The 15267-nt window shown below is 42.9% G+C and overlaps 1 protein-coding gene across 3 annotated transcripts in view; it reads right to left on the bottom strand.

Moving 5' to 3' along the window:
• Nucleotides 1-15267, bottom strand: part of ZNF112 (zinc finger protein 112) — a 33765-nt gene that overhangs the window by 11779 nt on the left and 6719 nt on the right. The window contains exons 2-3 of one of the 3 annotated variants that reach the window (XM_003997732.6): nt 6062-6109; nt 2829-2955 (exon numbers count right to left, since the gene is read on the bottom strand). In XM_003997732.6, coding sequence (XP_003997781.3) covers nt 2829-2955; nt 6062-6076 — 142 coding nt within the window. In that variant the 5' untranslated portion in view covers nt 6077-6109. The other 2 variants (XM_019819424.3, XM_019819425.3) reach the window with 2 other exon arrangements.

Below are 15267 nucleotides of genomic sequence, written 5' to 3'. Positions count from 1 at the left end.
CAGTAATATTACAATCCATTAAAAAAAAGTCACAAGTCCCTACAAATAAACAAATGGTTAAGGCGTAGGGGGCTCTTGCTTCCTGTAGAATGCCAATGTGAAGGAGGTACTAAGGCAGAAAATCATTTTGTAATGACCATGGTAAAGACTGGAAAAGGCAAGAATCATCACTGGATGCTAAATCTATAGGGAAATATTTGTGAAGTCTTAAAAAGTGTCGCCCTATGATTGCAAGAGAAACAAAGCAGTGATTTTGTAGTGGAGAAACTGAATACCTTGACTGGGTGGTCAAAATTAGCACCACCGGGGCGCCTGGGTGGCTCAGGCAGTTGAGCGTCCGACTTCGGCTCAGGTCATGATCTCACGGTTCATGGGTTCAAGCCCTGCGTCAGGCTTTGTGCTGGCAGCTGGGAATCTGGAGCCTGTTTTGGATTCTGTGTCTCCCTCTCTCTCTCTGCCCCTCCCCTGCTCATGTTCTGTTTCTCTCTCTCTCAAAAATAAATAAACATTTTTAAAAAAATTAGCACCACCCACGGGGGACAGACTGTGTGCCTCTATATGTGATATTCTCAAAAGGACTGCCAATATAGAGTTCCAGCCAGAATGGATCATCTGAACCTAATTACAAGGGAAGTCTCAGGAATATGATATGCAAAATGGGGGAAAGGGAATTATAGCATTCTTCCAAAATGTCACTGTCATAAAAGACAAAGAGATTGTGTGGAAATGTTCCAAATTAAAGAAGATTAAAGAGACATGGCAGCCAGACTAGACTCAAGACTAGGCCTTGCTCTGGGGAGAGAAAAATCGGCTTTAAGGAATGTAAGTTGCTCTACTGTTAAAATCAGAGCACAAAGGAAAGATGATCTAAAAGTATTATATCTGCACGGGGAATACGTGAGGGAATATTGCTATTTCTACAAAATGGACCGTCTCGTGAAGAATTAACCATGCCCGAAGAGACGCCTGGTCTCTGTCCTCAGCTCTTGGGAAGTGATCTCTAAGTCCTGGGTATTTCCTGTCTGGTGCGAGTGTCTTTCTCACCTGGGGGCCCTGGGCTACAATGTGACTTCTGGTGGGGCCTGTGGCCCACCTGCTATCGGCTTGATTTCCAGAGGGGCTGGAAACTAAGGTCAGCCTCACAGGTGTCCAGCCACATCGCTACGGCCAAACCGCAATAAAAGCTCTGGGCACCTTGGCTCGTGTGAGCCTCCCTGGCTGGCGACACTCCACGTGCAGGACGATCCGCCACCGCCGGGCACAGTTAGTGCTGCGCACGACCCCTCTGGGAGAGACCGCTAGGAGCTGGTGCCCGAAACCCCCTGGATTCTGCCCCAGGTGCCTCTTCCTGTGGCTGAATTTTTTTTTTTTTTTTTTTTTTTTTTTTTTTTTTTTTTTTTTTTTGGGACAGAGAGAGACAGAGCATGAACGGGGGAGGGGCAGAGAAAGAGGGAGACACAGAATCGGAAACAGGCTCCAGGCTCCGAGCCATCAGCCCAGAGCCCGACGCGGGGCTCGAACTCACGGACTGCGAGATCGTGACCTGGCTGAAGTCGGACGCTTAACCGACTGCGCCACCCAGGCGCCCCTGAATTTTTTTTTTTAATGTTTATGTATTTTTGAGACAGAGAGAGACAGAGCATGAACGGGGGAGGGGCAGAGAGAGAGGGAGACACAGAATCGGAAGCAGGCTCCAGGCTCCCAGCCATCAGCCCAGAGCCCCATGCGGGGCTCGAACTCACGGACCGCGAGATCGTGACCTGAGCTGAAGTCGGACGCTTAACCGACTGAGCCACCCAGGCGCCCCTTCCCGTGGCTGATTTTAACCTGTATCCTTTCCAGGTAATAGAGCGGAACCGTGGGGATAACAGCTTTCAGTGCATTCTGAGAGTCCCTCTACCGAATTATTGAGGCCGAGGGTTATCTGAGGGACCCTGAGCTTGCGACTGGTGTCAGACTGAGAGTAGCCTTGGGGACTCCCAAACTCTGCATACACACTGAAGTATTCAGAGATAAAGGGCCATGTCGTATGCAATTTACCCTCTAGTAGCTCAGAAAAAATTATCATACATATACATATGTTTTCATATATACACACAAATATATTTGGAGAGAGAAAAAATATTTTATTTTACAAAAATAAATGGGGTATAATGTTACTATAGGTGAATCTAGGTAGAAGCTATAGGGGTGTTCTTGTTCTTTGCCTTGGCAAATGTTCTGTACATTTGAAGTTATTTACAAAAACATTTTTTTAAAATTTTGTCAATGTTTATTTATTTTTGAGATAGAGAGAGAGGGCAAGCAGGGGAGTGGCAGAGAGAGAGAGGGAGACACAGAATCCGAAGCAGGCTCCAGGCCATGAGCACACAGAGCCTGATGCTGGGCTCGAACCCACCAAACTGTGAGATCATGATCCGAGCCAAAGTCATACACTTAACCGACTGAGCCACCCGGGCACCCCTACAAATACATTGTTAAAGCAAAAAACAAAAACCAAAAAATAAAAAACCTCTGAAACATCAAGTTAATAAACAGTTACCATTACTGGCACCCTGGGGTGGGGGGAGGGAAGAAGCTGAGCAACTCACCAAATTGATTTCACAACAAACCATGTTGCAGAACCACAATTTGCCCATTTACATAGTTGGAAGGACGGATTTTTGCCTAGACAGAGACATCTTGTCTGTGTTGTACAGGGATTATTAGGTCTCTTATTTGGCCAAGCTCAGAGGATGGTTTCAAGAGTCCCAGAGCTTGAAACACCCGAGCACATTTAAAGACACCCCAAGGCGGCTGGCATTCAGTCACTGCATGCCTGTCCTCACCCACAGAGACCAGGTTCCGGAAGTTCTCCAGCATCACGTCTCGGTACAGCTTCCTCTGGGTGGGGCCCAGCAGCCCCAGCTCCTCCTCACTGAAGACCACGGCCACATCCTTGAACATCACCGGCTCCTATAAACACCAAGCACACGCAGACCATGCTTATGGAAGGGGGCAGCATGAAGTGTGTGTCAAGGATGGGGAGCTGTTCTAGAATCTGGGGACCCAATCGAAGTAGCTGCCTTCTGTTTGCCTTCTACACTACTCATTCCAGCCACCAAAAGGGCTGCAAGAAAAGAACTCCTTGCACACCAAGTTGCTGCCACACAAACAAATAAATTGCTCCCTTTTTGTTGGCGCTCTTACAGGTAAGTCCCTGGAACTGTGGCATCATGGGCTACCGATATTTTAAAGTCACCCTTACTGTTGAAGCGTCTAGTTCGTCCTCTGTACCCCCTCTGGAGTGTGCAGCGTTTATAATGTTGTGATGTGGGCAAGGCTTCACGCGGGAAGGCTCTGCCTCATGCTAGCTATGTGACCTTGGAAAAGTTCTTGATTCTCTCACCTGCATGCTGATACGCGCAGCATAGGGTACTGATAATAAAATGAGTGACCTAAGTACCCGATAGATGTTAACTGTTATCATAATCACTCTTACGACCAGCTTTCATCCCATTGCGGGGCTGTATAGTAAGTCAAGGAATTGATGGCCTAGGATGCAATGCACTGATCCAAACGATGCATGCTGACTTAGTTTCAGCTTATCTATTATAAACAAGGCTGAAAAAAAAAATTCCTTTCACAGAGACCCTGGCTCATCCCCTTAAAATAAATTCCAAAAAGTAGAAATGGTAATGCTGAAGGACAGCTTTTAGTGTTTTGAGCTCTTAACGACAGGTGTTTCCTCCAAAAAGATTTTTCTTGCTTCTTCTTCTTCTTCCAAGTATAAATTCCTAAACCTCTATACCCTGGCCAACACTAGACATGAATACCTAAAAAAAACAAAACAAAAAAAACCTCTGATAATCTCAGAAGTAGACATGGAAAGTAAACACCAGCTATTTAGCAAAATGTTTACAAAGGTGGCTAGCAATGAAGACCATTTCCTCTTCACGTATTTGCTGGGCGTCTCTATTTCTTGTCGCATTCCAAATATTCGTTTGGGGGACATTCAGTCCTTTTCTTCCAAATACGCTGTAAGTACTTCGCATTCTACTTTGCTGTTTGTCTTCTAACTTTTTACTGCAGGGGGTTTAAATCTTTTATATGAAGACCGGGTCAACGCTGCATCTGTTCTGGCTGGAGCTCTAAATATCACGACCCGAGGCCTTCAGTCTCTGCGAGAGAACACTGGTTTGGTTTTGGATTTTGTTTTGTTTTGTTTTGCCTCTCTTTCCTCCCAAACGATGAGCCTGATACTCTTGATCCAGGAGGGAAAGGCTTTGGAGTTGGCCAGACTCTTGTCTGCTGGAGGAACGCGAGCAGGACTTGGACCTCCAGGGCTGTCTTACCTTCATGTTAACATTGCAGATTATTCTAAATTCCCCTCGGGGCAGTGAATAAAGGAACAGGTGCAAAGTGCCTGCCTGTCCTATAGTCTAAAATTTTTTTTAGTGAAGTCTGTCGGTCTAACAAAATGAGTTAATATACAAGGAGTGAAACACAAGGACACATCCACAGACACACGCGAAGAAAGCTTCAGGTCTTGGGAAGAAAAACAAAATCTAGCTCTTTTTGTCTGAAAACATCTCACACATTTTTTTTCTGCGTTCAGCTTCAGTAGGATTCGGTTAGACAGAACCACCTTTTCGGTATTTTTTTTATAAAGTAGCCGAGGCATTAGGAAAAAAGATTTTTTTTTTTTTTAGTTTTGAGTCCGTACAACAGAAGGATAAATTATATCAGAATTCTCTCAGAATTGCTTTTTTGGAAAGACTGTTGGTAGTAAAACCGATACTGTTGCCTTAAACTGCTAGAATTCCCAAGAACTTAACTTGTGAATGGGGCATAGTTGAAAAGGGGGCAGGGACGGCAGTTCATTGAAATTAATAAAAGATGACACATGTTAGGTGAAATAATTTTAAGTGAAAAAAATTCAAAATTATAGCTATTATTGCATATCATAATGCATATGAAGTGACTGTGGAAAAAGGTAATTTATAAGCAGAATAATGTGTGGGCCTTTTCATTTTAAAACTTTTTGTTTTGTTTTGTTTTTTGGCAGGGGCACCTGGGTGGCTCAGTCAGTTAAGTGTCTGACTCGATTTCAGCTCAGGTCATGATCTCATAGTCCCGAGATTGAGCCCCACATCGAATTGGGTGCCACGCCCAGCATGGAGCCTGCTTAAGATTCTCTCTCCCTGTTTCTCTGCCCCTCCCCTGCTCACACACTCTCTCTCTTTCTCTCAAATAAATAAAGTTTTTTTAAAAATTATTTTTTGGGGCACCTGGGTGGCTCAGTCGGTTAAGCGTCCGACTTCAGCTCAGGTCGCGATCTTGCGGTCCGTGAGTTCGAGCCCCGCGTCGGGCTCTGGGCTGACGGCTCAGAGCCTGGAGCCAGTTTCCGATTCTGTGTCTCCCTCTCTCTCTGCCCCTCCCCCGTTCATGCTCTGTCTCTCTCTGTCTCAGAAATAAATAAACATTAAAAAAAAAATTTAGGGGCGCCTGGGTGGCGCAGTCGGTTAAGCGTCCGACTTCAGCCAGGTCACGATCTCGCGGTCCGTGAGTTCGAGCCCCGCGTCGGGCTCTGGGCTGACGGCTCGGAGCCTGGAGCCAGTTTCCGATTCTGTGTCTCCCTCTCTCTCTGCCCCTCCCCCGTTCATGCTCTGTCTCTCTCTGTCCCAAAAATAAATAAACGTTGAAAAAATAAATAAATAAAAAAAAATTAAAAATTCTTTTTTTAAAAGGTTTTATTTTTTAGTAATCTCTATACCCGATGTGGGGCTCAAACCCACAACCCCGAGATCAAGAGTCACACACCCCGCCGGCTGAGCCGGTCAGGTGCCTCCCATTTTTTAAAATGTCTGTTTCTCTTGCACGCTATTGCTTGCGCAGTAAGAAGGACATAAAACAGAAACTGGAAGGAAAACGTGCTTTAAAAAGAAACTGCGTGGCACCTGGATGGTCTTAAACATCTGCTGTAGTTCTTTCTTCTTGGCAAGGAGGAGAAAAAAGCGTGTCCCCCTCAGGGAGAAGTGAAATAATGCGCTCAGTGACGGAAGTGAAAACTCCAGCTCACCTGGAACTTGATCATTTTCTCCTCCTTTTCCCAGGGAAAGGCGGACACCTGAGAAGGCAAAACAAGGCACTGAGAAAGGAACCAGGCGAGGGAGGGAGACGCAGCGTGGTGCAAAAGAGAAAAGGGCGGCCCAGCGTCGGCCGGATTCCAGCCGCCGGTGAGGTTTCTCCTGGCACGACGCCCGCAAGCCGGGACAGGCTGCACGGTGACCCTCAGCCCTCCCTCCTCACGTTGCCTTTCTGCTCCTGAGGAACTCGCCCCGATCCCGCGACGCGTGGGAAAGGAGAGGCCCTGGGATGTACTGGTTAGAAGTGGACTCGGGCACAAAATTCTGTTTCAAAACCTGGCACCGTTGTGTGTTTGCTGTATATCTGCTCTATGTTGGCACTGCCACAGCATACGCATGCGTAATATAGAACATATAACATAATATGTATCGTAAATATTATACACAATATATGACGTATGACAACATATAACACATGTATGAGACACAATACATAACATACATATAACATATATATTATATATATATATTATATACAATATGTAACATAACATATAACATTGTATACAATAAATAACGTAATATATATTATAGTGCCTATAATATACAATATATGCATCTATTTAACCACGGTTAATTAATAACCTCTCCATGTTTCATTTCTGTAACCTAAAGCAGGAGGATCGTAATGGAACCGACATTATCCGATTGCTATTAGGATTACGCGTGAATAGCAGAAAACTACTGCAATTATACCAATTTCTATTATGAGAAAACCAGATACTAATCTTCATCCTAAAACCATCCTTGTAAACGTGTCTTGTAAGGCATCTGGGCGGCAAAGAGGACTTACTTCATATTTACACACTGAGACCACCTTTCTGTAAAGTTTAATGATGGATGGGTATTTTAAAATTTATTTAGATCCTATTTCATTATTCATCCTTAAAATTAAAAGAAAAAAATTTTTAACGTTCGTTTATTTTTGAGAGAAAGAGACAGAGCATGAGGGGGAGAGGGACAGAGAGAGAGGCAGACACAGAATTGGAAGCAGGCCCCAGGCTCTGAGCTGTCAGCACAGAGCCTGACACAGGCTGGAACCCACAAACCGTGAGATCATGACCTGAGCTGAAGTCGGACGCTTAACCGACTGAGCCACCCAGGTGCCCCTGGCTTTTACCATTCTTAGTGATGGACTCACACTGATTTTTTTAATGGTTGAAAAAAAAATTTTAAAGACTATTATCTTATGACATATGAAAAAATCAAATTCCATAGATATTAATTCACAAATTCTATAAGGCATTGCTAGAACAGGGCCACGCTCATTGTTTAAGTATTGTTTCTGGCTGCTTACATACCACAGCAGAATCCTATAGTTGCAACAACTGCATTGTATATGTGCAACTTACTACGTTGTACTGTTACAAAGCACAATCCAAATCACCGTGACTCAGTTATAAATCACAAGCACTTCAAGTTAGCACATGTATTGCTAGACCACAACGTTTTAACTTGTATTACAGGTACATCCTAATTACATCAAAACAAGAAGATAAAAATAGACTTTCAAAGTCTTACTTTTTTTTTTTTTAATTTTTTTTAACGTTTATTTATTTATTTATTTTTTTTTGAGACAGAGAGAGACAGAGCATGAACGGGGGAGGGGCAGAGAGAGAGGGAGACACAGAATCTGAAACAGGCTCCAGGCTCTGAGCTGTCAGCACAGAGCCTGACGCGGGGCTCGAGCTCATGGACCGTGAGATCATGACCTGAGCTGAAGTCGGCCGCCCAACCGACTGAGCCACCCAGGCGCCCCTCAAAGTCTTACTTTTAAGGCACATTGGAGTGAAATATTTTGTTAGTGAATTAGAAGGCAAAGATATAATATATATATATATATATATACACACACACACACACACACATATATACACATATATATATACATATACACACACATATATGTGTATATATATATACACACATCTATCTATATATATATACACACACACACACACACACACATCAACATTATCAGACCAAGCCCTCATCACAAATATCCTCAATTCACAGTAAAGGAGTGGTCAGAAGAATTAGAAAACAAATTCCAAAGGTTGTCTTTTGGTCTTGTTGATTGTTTCCTTCACTGTGCAGAAGCTTCTTATTTTGATGAAGTCCCAACAGTTCATGTTTGCTTTTATTGCCCTTGCCTCAGGAGAGATATTTAGTAAGAAGTTGCTACAGCCAATGTCAAAGAGATTCCTGCCTGTAACCCTCTAGGATTTTGATGGTTTTCTGTCTCACATTTAGGGAGAACGTATTTGCAAATGACATAGCTGATAAAGGGTTAGTATCCACCATCTATAAAGAACTTATCAAACTCAACACCCAAAAAAGAAATAATCCAGTGAAGAAATGGGCAGAAGACATGAATGGACATTTCTCCCAAAACATACAGATGACCGACAGACACAGGAAAAGATGGTCAAAATCACTCATCATCAGGGAAATACAAATCAAAACGACGAGGTATCACCTCACACCTGTCAGAATAGCTAACATTAACCACACAGGAAACAACAGATGTTGGCGAGGATGTCGAGAAAAGTCAGAATGCAAACTAGTGCAGCCACTCTGGAAAACAGTATGGAGGGTCTTCAAAAAGTAAAAAATAGAACTATCCTACAATCCAACAATTTGCACTAGATATCTACCCAAAGGATACCAAAATACCGATTCAAAGGGATACATGCACCCCGATGTTTATAGTAGCATTACCAACAATAGCCAAATTGTGGAAATAGCTCAAATGTCCACTGACTGATGAATGGATGAAGAAGTTGTGGCCTGGAATATTACTCAGACATCAAAAAGAATGAAATCTTGCCATTTGCAACAACATGGATGGAGTTAGAGTGTACTATGCTAAGCGAAAAAAGTCCATCAAAGACAGACAAATACTATATGATTTCACGCCTATGTGGAATTTAAGAAATGAAACAGATGAGCATAGGAGGAAAAATGAGAGAGGCAAATCATAAAACAGATTCTTAACTATAGAGAACAAACTGAGGGTTGCTGGAGGGGAGGGGAGCTGGGGGGATGGGTTAAATGGATGATCGGTACTAAGGAGGGCATGTGTGATGAGCACTGGGTTTTGTTTTTTTTTGTTTTTTTTTTTTTTAATTTTTTTCAACTTTTATTTATTTTTGGGACAGAGAGAGACAGAGCATGAACGGGGGAGGGGCAGAGAGAGAGGGAGACACAGAATCGGAAACAGGCTCCAGGCTCTGAGCCATCAGCCCAGAGCCTGACGCGGGGCTCGAACCCACGGACCGCGAGATCGTGACCTGGCTGAAGTCGGACGCTTAACCGACTGCGCCACCCAGGCACCCCGAGCACTGGGTTTTATACGTAAATAAAAAATCACTAAATTCTGCTCCTGAAACGAACATTACAATATATGTTAACTAACTGGAATTTAAATAAAAACTTGAAACTACAAAAAAAAAAAAAAAAAAGAAAGAAAAATTCGAAAATTTAAAATGAAATGTCTCATCGGGACGCCTGGATGGCTCAGTTGGTTAAGTATCCGACTCCTGATTTTGGCTCAGGTCATGATCTCGTGGTTCATGGAATCAAGCCCCACATCGGGTTCTGTGCTGACAGCACCGAGTCTGCTTGGGATCCTCTTTCTCTCCCTCTCCCTCTGCCCCTCCTCAGCTCACACTTGCCCTCTCTCTCTCTTTCTCTAAAAATGAGTAAACTTTAAAGACAAAATGAAGCATCTCATTAGAGCAGACTTTCTTCACCAAAACATAAACGCTTCAGCCAAGAAAGATACAAGGATGGCAAATAAGCGAAAGACGTATCTGCTGAACATCATTAGTCACTAGGGAAATGTAAGTTAAAGTCACAATGAGCTTGTAATACACGTTCATTTAGAATGCCTAAAATTAAAAGTAAAATACAGACAATGCTAAATGACGACCGAGGTGTGGAGCAACTGGAACTTTCATGCATCATTAGTGGAAATGCAGGACGGTAGACAGCCTGGAGCACAGTTTGGTAGTTTCTTATAATGTTAAATATACAATCCCCATAGGACCCAACATTCCTATTCCTGGCTATACACACTAGAGAAATAGGCACAAAAATCTGTACACAAATGTTTATAGCAGCCAAGAACCGGAAACAACCCAAATACCCTTCAGTGGATGGATGAGCGGATAAACTATGATATGTATTATATTATATATATTTTATTAATTAATGGAGTATTAACCAGCAAGAATGGTGAACGCTTAGCCAGATGAAGCCGTGATGGATGAATGTCAAAAGCATTATGCTGAGTGAAAGAAGCCAGCCTCAAAAGTTTACATATGGTATGAGTTCATTTATATGACACTCTCAAAAAGACAAGCCTGTAGGGGTCTAGTGGTTGCCGGTAGTTACAGATGTGGTGAAGGATGATTATGAAGAGAAAACAGGAGGGGAATTTGGGGAGCTGATGGGACTGCTCTGCATCGGATGATGGTGGTGATTACATACATTTACACCTGCATTAAAATGAATAAAACTGTACCCCCAAAAGAAAAAGATAGTGAACTTTACAAGAATTGTTTTTTATAAGTCCGTTTCCTTATCTGTAATATAAGGGTATTAGGTTTGTTATGAGAAATAAGGTTTTTTCCTTCATTTATTTTATTTTTTGGAGAGAGAAAGCATGTATGTGAGTTGGGGAGGGGCAGAGGAAGAGGGAGAGAATATGAAGCAGGCTCCATGCAGCGCGTGACCTCACGACTGTGAAATCATGATCTCAGCCAAAACCAGGAGTTGGACACTTCACAGACTGAGCCACCCAGATGCCCTGAGAAAGAAGTCAATCTATGTAAACTATTGGAAACACTGCCTCCTAGTCATAACAGTCTACAAATATTTGCTATTATTATTTCTACCAATGTATTTCTTAGGAAAAAATACAGTGATTCTTAGGAAATATGTTTTCGATCATCAAAAGAATTGCCCATCCACTTTTCAACACTCTGAAATAGTTGGTGGATTATATAGCTCACTAATACTAACTGAGATTAAGGAATATCGCCATCGACCATTTTGCTACCTCATTCCAATTTCAGAAATTCTGCCCTGCCAACATTTCATGCCAGCTGTCTGTTGAGTAGTTATTCTAACCAGAAACCCTGGCCCATCTTATACTGAGTGCTGAACACACAGAGAAAAATATGACATGGTCCCAGCAACACAAGAACTGCAGGTGTATGGAAAGAGAGGGATAAGAAACAAAAAAACCAGACACAGGTAAGCCAAATTCTATATACGAAAACAAAATCCATCACCATCCTCTCCAAAGTGCCATGTTCTTGTGGAGCCTTCTCAACTAACATTCTCCAAGCATCACAGATGCTTGAAGTGAAAACCTTAAAAGTAGCTGCTAACATCTCCCTTTCTTGGTCTTGGATATAAAAAAATAAATGATAATCAATTTCTGGCAATTATGACAACCAACGAACCACTATCATGCTGACTCAATGTTGGGGATTTGCTTTAAGAGGCTGAAACAAAAAGACTGGGGGCGGTGGGGGTACAAGGCTGACAAATGGTAACAAGGATTAAATACGGGTGATGGTTCCACTGGGGATCATTATGGTTACCCTTATTACATTTGGCTATATTTATAAATTTCCACAGTAAAAACTTACGGGAGAAATAAAACCTATATCTACTTTGTAAATCTTTAGTAAAAAACGCCAAAACTATATATATGGACCAGGAAAACATTAAAATATTAATATTGTTATCTCAACAACCTGTGGTTACTGGCAATTAAACTTTTCTCTTGTGGAACCTGGGTGGCTCGGTCGGTTGAGCGTCCAACGTCAGCTCAGGTCATGATCTCATGGTTTGTGAGTTTGAGCCTCATATCGAGCTCGCTGCTGTTAGCCCACTTCTGATCCTCTGTCCCCCTCCGTGTCCCTTCCTCACTGGTGCTCTCTCTCTCAAAAATAAATAAACCTTAAAAAAAAAAAAAAGGAAAAATCCCTTTAATAGAGAACAGAACCTTAAAAAAAAAAACTTTTCTCCTTATACCTCAGGTATTTTCTTAATTCTCTACAATATGCCATAGTTATTTCTATAATCAGAATATGAACTATAAATTTCTAGGATTGAAGTTTTAAATATTTATTTATTTATTTTGAGAGAGAGAGAGAGTGAGCAGGGGAGCAGCAGAGAGAGAGGGAGAGAGAATCCCAAGCAGGCTCCACGCTGTCAGCACGAGCCCGATGTGGGACTCGATCTCCTGAACTGTAAGCTCATGACCTGAGCTGAAATCAAGAGTTGGATGCTTGACCAACTGAGCCACTCAGGCACCCCCCCTAAGATTTAGTCTTTTTAAATTAAAGTATAGTTGACATATTATGTTTCAGGTATACAACACAATGATTTGATAATTCTACACATTATGCAATGCTCCCCACAATAAGTGTAATTATCATTTGTTACCATACAAAATTAATACAGTATTATGGACTCTATTCTGTACTTTTTATCCTTGTGACTTATTCTATAACTGGAAGTTTGCACCTCTTAACTCCCTTCACCTATCTCACCCATCACCCCCAGCCCTCTCTCCTTTGGCCACCACCAGTTTGTTCTCTGTATTTATTGGTCTGTTATTGTTGTGTTTGGTTTTTAGATTCTAATATAAGTGAAATCATATGGTATTTGTCTCTCTCTGACTTATTTCACTTAGAAATATAAATATTATTCCAAACAAAATGCCATTAAATTACAGATGACTGAAAATATCTTATCAAAAACTCAAAGTTCATTGACATAGCCTTCATGGCCCTCTACAAAAATCCAAAACATGCCTTCTCAACATGATACTAAGCACAGTAAGAACTAAGGCAATAGGTTGAAACCTAACTCAAATCCCAGCTCAGCCTTCCTAGGTGTGTGCCCTAGGACAAACAACTTATGCCCTCTGTGTCTCCCTTTTCTCATCTTTAACATGGGAAGAACAGTATCCATGGGACCCCATAGGGCTCTTGTTGGGATTGCATATGTTAATTCACATAAAATTTCTAGGATGATATTTAGCATTAAATGTTTAAATAGAATCGTTAGGAGACAGGAAGACGGTGGCAGAGCAGGAGGACACTAGGCTTGCCTGGTCCCACAAACGCAACTAGGTAACTATCAGATCAAGCTAAATACCCTAGAAATCAACCTGAAGACTGACGGAACAAATTCTACAACTAAACAGAGAGAAGGGGCTACATCCAAGAAGGTAAGAAATGCAGAGATGTAGTTTAGGGGAGAAACAGATCCTGGCTGCTGTCGAGGGGAGGGTGCCGCGATCGTGGAAAAGGGAGGGAGAAAGAGAGGAGCACACCAGGAACACCCGAGGAGAATGTTTCTCCATCGTCAATGGCTTGGAAAGTGAGAGGGGCTGAATTTTGTGCATTCTTACAATTGTGCGGGGCTTAAAGCCTAGAGGTTTTTTGGGGTTTTTTTTGCTTTTTGTTTTTTGGGTTTTTTTCCCTGCATGGCATTTTTTAATTGCACAGGTAGTTTTAAATAAATGGAGGAAACACCTTCCAAAAATTACACTAGCAGGGAAATATTCTGTCAAGCACTTACATAGTAAATTTCCACAGTTTTACATAAGGTTCTTGATATTTACTTTCACTGCACACGAGGGAGAGGAGCCCCCTCAGGCAGGTGTTCTCTCTGCTTTCAGAAACAAACCAAAGGACCTGAAATTGGAGGCAAGCCTGGGATGCCAAGAAGGGGGGAAAGAAATGACAACGGGCCATTCATAAATTCCATGTCCAAGCCACTTTTTCTTTTTTTTTTTTTTTTAATTTTTTTTTTCAACGTTTATTTATTTTTGGGACAGAAAGAGACAGAGCATGAACGGGGGAGGGGCAGAGAGAGAGGGAGACACAGAATCGGAAACAGGCTCCAGGCTCTGAGCCATCAGCCCAGAGCCCGACGCGGGGCTCGAACTCACGGACCGTGAGATCATGACCTGCCAAGCCACTTTTTCAATGGCACTTACATAATTTTAGGGCAAACTACTGCCCTTATGATAAACTTGCGATCTGAAAAGCTGTAATTCTGGATTATGGTAATATATCTCAGTACCTTGCTAGATGATAAAGACAATACTTAGGCTCAGCTATACGGTTTGAATAGACAAATGCTTTAGAGCAGTTCCCTAGGACTTTACAGTCTCTACTTTGAAAGCCTGGAGCTTTAAAAGTCAGGGGGCTCGGCTGCGATAGAGCCCAGAAGGCTCCTGAAGAGAAGCTGTTCTTGAAGAGAAAGACAGGCAAACAACCGACGGAAGGCAGCACGAAAGCAACAATCTGAAGAGAGCTGGGGCACACGGTTGGGAGATTATTTGCCGTTCTCAGAGCACGTCCCCGAGAGGCCGCGTTCACAGAGACACCTCCCCAGGATAAAGGAGGTGGCCCGGCGCCATTTCCCTCTCCCATCCCTCAGCATAAGCACGGAGCCACCTGCAGAAAGCAGCACAGCACAGATACTGGCCGCCTAACCTGCCTGCACCAAGCCCCACCCTGCTGCGCCCCAGCGGAACGGCCTTTTCAGTCTCGGCACCGTGGGCCCCTCCCCCAGAAGACCAACACAAACCCCTGCCCTCACCATGTCTCCAGACCAGAGAGTTTTACAGGGACTCGGTTCCAGTGGAGATGGTGAAGAGACTCGTTTCACGAGCAGACCAGAGCACACCTATTCAAAAAGAGCAAGGAGAACCTCTGCGGACAACTGGCCTGGAGGACAGAGCAACCACAACACAACGGCAGAGCGCGTCCAGCACACACTGTAGACAGCCTGAAGCGCCAGGCCCTGGGAAATACATGGCTTCCTTTTCACAAGGTCATTACTTTCAAGAGCAAAGACACAACTAGCTGTTCTAACACAGAGAGGCAGGCAGAGACTCAGACAAAATGAGAAGATAGAAGAGTGTATCCCAAATGGAAGAAAAGACAAGTTCATGGCTAGAGATCTAAGTGAAACAGGTATCACTAACATACCTGATGGAGAATTTTTTTTTTAATTTTTTTTTCAACGTTTATTTATTTTTGGGACAGAGAGAGACAGAGCATGAACGGGGGAGGGGCAGAGAGAGAGGGAGACACAGAAT

Source organism: Felis catus, chromosome E2, assembly GCF_018350175.1.
Source record: "Felis catus isolate Fca126 chromosome E2, F.catus_Fca126_mat1.0, whole genome shotgun sequence".
NCBI classification, from domain to species: domain Eukaryota; kingdom Metazoa; phylum Chordata; class Mammalia; order Carnivora; family Felidae; genus Felis; species Felis catus.
This window is presented reverse-complemented; position numbering and strand designations above follow the sequence as displayed.